Consider the following 4,880-nt stretch of genomic DNA (forward strand, 5'->3'; position numbering starts at 1 on the left):
TGATGCTCTTCACAGCAGGGTGGCTTTGGCTAGTCTGGAGTTCCTGGATTTGCCATCTGTCCCACTGCCTGCCCCTGTGGAGTCCCAGTGCCGAGGGAGAGGGAAGTGAAGGTGTTGGGAGGGCTCCCAGCTGACGTGTGGGTTTGTTTCAGGTCCTCATTGAGGATACAGATCAGCTGTGGCACAATCACTGCCTCCGAGACTTCAAGAACGAGAAGCCAGAGGAGTTTGAGTCCTGGCGGGAGATGTACCTGCGGCTGCACGACGCGCGGGAGCAGCGCCTGCTCATGCTGGCCAGGAACATCGGCTCGGCCCACGCCAACAAACCCAAAGGTGAGCAGGGCTGAGGGATCACAGGGGTCTGGGAATGCTGCCCGGGGGATAGCTGTGTCTTGAGATGGTCTTTTGGAACGACCGATTTAAATCCAGTCCAAGTTAGGAGTTGCTCTGTGTTCTTTCTGTGGTGGCCTTTGCTTCACAGCTTAGCAGGCTCTTGGTTTCATCTGTGGTGTTGATGCAGACTAGACATCTAGTTGATGCAGAGGCATCTCCTGCTCTGGAGTGGCTTCTCCATGCTGGGGCTGAGGAATACTGGTGTGGGGGGAAGTGTTCCTGCTCCTTTGGTGAACATACTGAGAATGACTGACTGATCTGATCAGTCTGATTTTTCACAGCCCCTGTTGTGACCGTAAGAAGCTCAGATCGTAGGGAGGAGGCTGTTACCAGAGCTTTGGAATGGAAGGACTGGGGAGAGGAGAAGTGGTTGGAGATTGATCTAACAAGACAAGCACTGAGGAGCCTCCTTTATAGTAAGCAGGATCTAAGCAGTGTTTCCTCTGGCCTCCCACAGGTAGAGTGGCCAAAATGGCATTTGTGAACTCTGCAGCGAAGCCCCCGCGGGACGTACGACGGAGGCAAGAGAAGTTTGGAACTGGAGGACCTCTGCTGCCAGAGAAGACCAAGTGAGTGTTTCTAAGTAGCACTTGGCCGTTCAGGGGCTCTTTTCCTGTGGGCTCCTGCCAGCTTCCCCCTGAAGCTGTGTCCTGCCAGGAAAGGCCACTCAGCCCGAGAGGCCCTTTTGCAGTGCAGCTTGTAGCAGTAATAGCTTCTTTCTTGCTGGGAGATCCTGCTCACTGCTGGTTCTGTGTGGTGTCAGCCATGCTGCTGTTAACAGATGTGCCTTGTGTCTGAAGAATTGCACCAAACCACAGTGACTCCTTCACTGAAATGTCTGTCCCATCTCTTGCAGAATAAAACCAGTCCTGTACACATCTGGCAAAAGCCAGAGTCGTGTGAGCGAGGAGCAGTCCTACGATGGGCCCAGCACCAGCAGTGCCCACTCTGTCCCAGCTTCAAGTAGCACCTTCTCCTCCTACGACCCCAGGAAACCACCAGTGAAGAGTAAGTACAAGCTGTAGAACGTCCATGGGGTCTCCTGCAGCTCCTCCTTTACAAGCACACAAATCTGCTTCTGCTGCAGGAGAAATCCAGGCTGTGCAGGAGGGTTGGTGTTGGTGGCCTCTCTCCTCTCCCTAAGAGAGGGTGATAAAAGTCCATTCAAACATCCTGTACAAGAAAAAGCCCAGGGAAGGCTCTGATTCACCTGCCTGCTCAGTGCTGACTGGATCAGCCTGTCCTAAGGGGACTCAGGAGACAGAAGCTCTGCCTTTCCTCATGTGTCTGTCCACAGGCTGGAATGGTCACTCTGTAGTGCAGCTCCCTGGGGAGGGGAGCAGGGGGAGTTTGACCAGGGATCTGTGCTCTTGCAGCACAGACAGCAGAGCGGGCTCTCCTCGCTCCAGGACTTGAGGATATGAGTAGAGCTGATGCCTCCTGTGAATCTGCTCTGCCAGGGCTGCAGCTCTGAGCTGCTTTCCTGTGACTGCTGCTTTCACGTGGAGAGTTTTTAGTTTGACTTAGTTTTTTTCCTTTCTCTGTTGCAGAAATTGCACCCATGATGGCAAAGACTATCAAAGCTTTCAAAAACAGGTTCTCTAGGAGATAAGTTTGCAGTGCAGATCTGGGACTTGCCTGCTCGTGGGGGAGTGGCACTGACAGGGCAGAAGGTACCCAAACAGCCCTTGTCTTTGAACTCTTCGGAGGCTGCAGCTCCTGGGAGAAGCTTCGATCTGCACAAGACAACAGCACAGTATTTTATCTTTTATTCTGGTCCCTTTCTCAGTGTCAAGCCCCTCTCTTGCTCCCCCAGCCCTTAACGTCCTGTTTCTGGCTTTGTCATCCCTCAACAGAAGGGTGTTCAGAATCTCCCGACACGAGAAAATGTGAAGTCTTGGCACCTGCTGAGAGTGGAAGATCCAGAGACTATTTACTATTTAACCTTTTAATAAATTATAAAACGGTTTTAGTTAATATTTTGCCCCTCTCTCCCACTGGTATTATTTATGTCACTCCCAGTAGCCTCCCCCTTCCCAGTCCAGTACAAGGGCCAACCTCTGTGTGACTCAAGCTGGCAGGAATCCATCTGTCAGAGTGGACACTGGGTGTCACCCGAGTCTCTTCTCATGATCTGGTACCTGCAGGGCCCAAAGTGCCACCTGGACTCTCTGGGACAGGTGGCACTGGTGGCCCATCTGCTCTTTGATCCTTTGGCAGGCACATCAAGTCCTGAGGCTTTGCTCTCTACTCGTGGATGTTCATAAAATTTTAGCTCTTGCCCTTCTCTCTGCTGTTACTGTAGGTCTTGTGCAGATGCTTATGTTGTTGTGCAGGGATGCCAAGAGCCATTGGGGACTCTTCCTCTGCTGCTGTTGTCTTCTGCTGGCTACTGGGAATAAAACTGAGGGGTTTGGGGAGGAATTTTATTGTGCAGCAAGTCAGATTTTAACTTTTTTTTAGAGAGAGAGAAAGAGTTAGGGGACTTGCCTCTGGAACTGAAAGCAGTTTTTAAATAGCAATGAAGGCATCAGTTTGCCTCTTTTAGTGAAAAGAAGGAATACTTCTGCCTTGTTTTCTGTGTGGCATTGGGAAGGATTTATTTCCAGTATGGAAGATGGTGCTTAAGTCCTGTCTCTTCCCTGTATGTTTTCCTCTCTTTGCAAAAAGCAAAGATTTTAGTCTTTGTACCTGAAACCATTTGACTGGGCTTTGAGGGAAGCAAAGAACAGAACGTGGTTGGGTTTCATCATGTGTGTACTTCACAGCAGGAGTTCAGAAAGCTTGGCTGTGCTTGGAGCCTGAGGAGCTGGAAGGAGAAGGGGGGTGATGCTGGTGGAAGCATGTGGAAGTGTCCCCAGAGCACAGCTCCCCTGGGGAGGTGTGATCTCAGCTGGGCTCGCTGAGAGCAGGGAGCTGGCCACAGCCAGGCACTCACCACTCGTAGGGAGCCTTAGTGTGGTGCAGGCTCGTGGGGGACATCTGCCTGCAGAGCAGATTTACCAGGAGGTGGAGCTGGGGAGACCCAGGTGATGTGGCCAGGGAGCCGGGCTCTGTTAGGGATCAGACAGGGGAGAAGTTCTCCTGTTCCAAGCCATATTTGCTGCCCTGGGACGTGGCTGTCTGGGTGGAAGAGGTGCTGGTAGTGGATGCTGTAGGTGGTGGCAGCTTTTGAGAGGTTCTGCTGCTGAATTTCTGTGGCTGCCAAATCCCAAACCGGTGGAGTTGTCTGAAAACCTTGCAGTGAAGGGTCCTCCCTGGAGGGCTCTAGAGAAGTCCCTGAATGCTTCTGGTTTCTGTTGGTTTCTTTCTTTTTGTCCTTTTTTTTGTTTTTCCTTTCTTTTTTTCTCTCGATCCATTCTGAACTCTTGTCTCTTGTTTATTTGGTCTGTTGTTATTTTGAAGGTCTTGGAAAAATGTTCTCAGACTCTCATGTGCTGTAAGTTTGTTACAGTCCCAGATGCTTTAACGTTACCGTGCAGCATTTCAAGCGTGTGTTGTGCTGTAAAATAATGGCTCCTTACTCTTGCATTTTTTGCTGTATTTAATTTTGCTGTATTTTTAATTAGATAACAATATATTCTCTTCTGCTGCCTGTTGTGCTACCATTTATTTCTCCTCTGTACTTGGGGTAGGGGCAGAGGGGAGGGAAGGGGAGCCTGGCATTGTGTTAAGGCCTACGCAGAGCCTTGAGCAAAGGCTCCTGGTGAGGCCTGAGAACTACCTTGGGCACTGCTCAGTTGCCACTTAATTAACCCAGCTCAACCCTGAGCTGTGGGCATTGCCCAAAGCACCACTGCTGCAGGGCCACGCTCCCTCCCTTTTTGCCCCAGCCTCTTCCCCCTCGGCTTTGCAGCCGTGTCTGTGTCTGAGCTTTGCTGGGTGGTGGGGAGGGGATGGAGAGGCTCAGAGGGGACACTGCTCGGTGCTGATCCCTTCCCACCCCTTCCTTTTGCTGACACTAAACTGGTGCAGAAAGAAGGGGTGGGGGCTGGACCTCAGCTGGGAGGGCAGGAGAGCTGAGTTGTTGCTTCTGTGAGACACGAGCTAAGCAAAGTCTAGGGTCGAAGGCCTTGCTCCCTTCCCAGTCTGGTGCAATCTTTCTGTGCTACACTACACACCGAGGGAGGGAGTGGAAAAAAAACGTCCCTACCACGGGGGGGGGGGGGGGGAGCTGCCTCTTCCCCCTTGGCTGCCCCGCTGGTGATGGGATAAGGAAGGTGGGCAGGAGGGGAAGGACTTGGACTTGGCGTTTGTATTTTGGTCCCCAACTTGTGTATATACGATTTTCTATGTTCCTTTTTTTGTGGTAACGAAGAGGAATATTTTAATTAGATAAGTTATATGAAAAGAGGAAAATCATGTCTCAATAAAAGCCAAACACTGGACTGTGCCTGCTTGTTTTCTTCTGGCTCTCCCTCATAAACGTGTTCCATTTGACCCGGACCCTGGGGCTGCTGGGGGGATCCTGGCTGGGCGGTGGGCGG

At 51.5% G+C, this 4,880-nt stretch overlaps 1 protein-coding gene across 1 annotated transcript; it reads left to right on the top strand.

Annotated features, from left to right (window-relative positions):
* Window positions 1-152: 152 nt before the first annotated feature.
* Window positions 153-2,197, top strand: LOC103779429 (transcription elongation factor B polypeptide 3-like; the record flags this gene model as incomplete). The annotated part of the gene is made up of 4 exons (XM_008947056.1): window positions 153-333; window positions 851-962; window positions 1,250-1,401; window positions 1,944-2,197. Coding segments are annotated over 4 exons (507 nt in total), but the record flags the coding sequence as incomplete, so codon positions are not given.
* Between the last annotated feature and the right edge of the window lie 2,683 nt (window positions 2,198-4,880).

The sequence above is a fragment of the Merops nubicus genome, unplaced genomic scaffold (genome assembly GCF_000691845.1).
Source record: "Merops nubicus isolate BGI_N331 unplaced genomic scaffold, ASM69184v1 scaffold49039, whole genome shotgun sequence".
Classification (NCBI taxonomy): domain Eukaryota; kingdom Metazoa; phylum Chordata; class Aves; order Coraciiformes; family Meropidae; genus Merops; species Merops nubicus.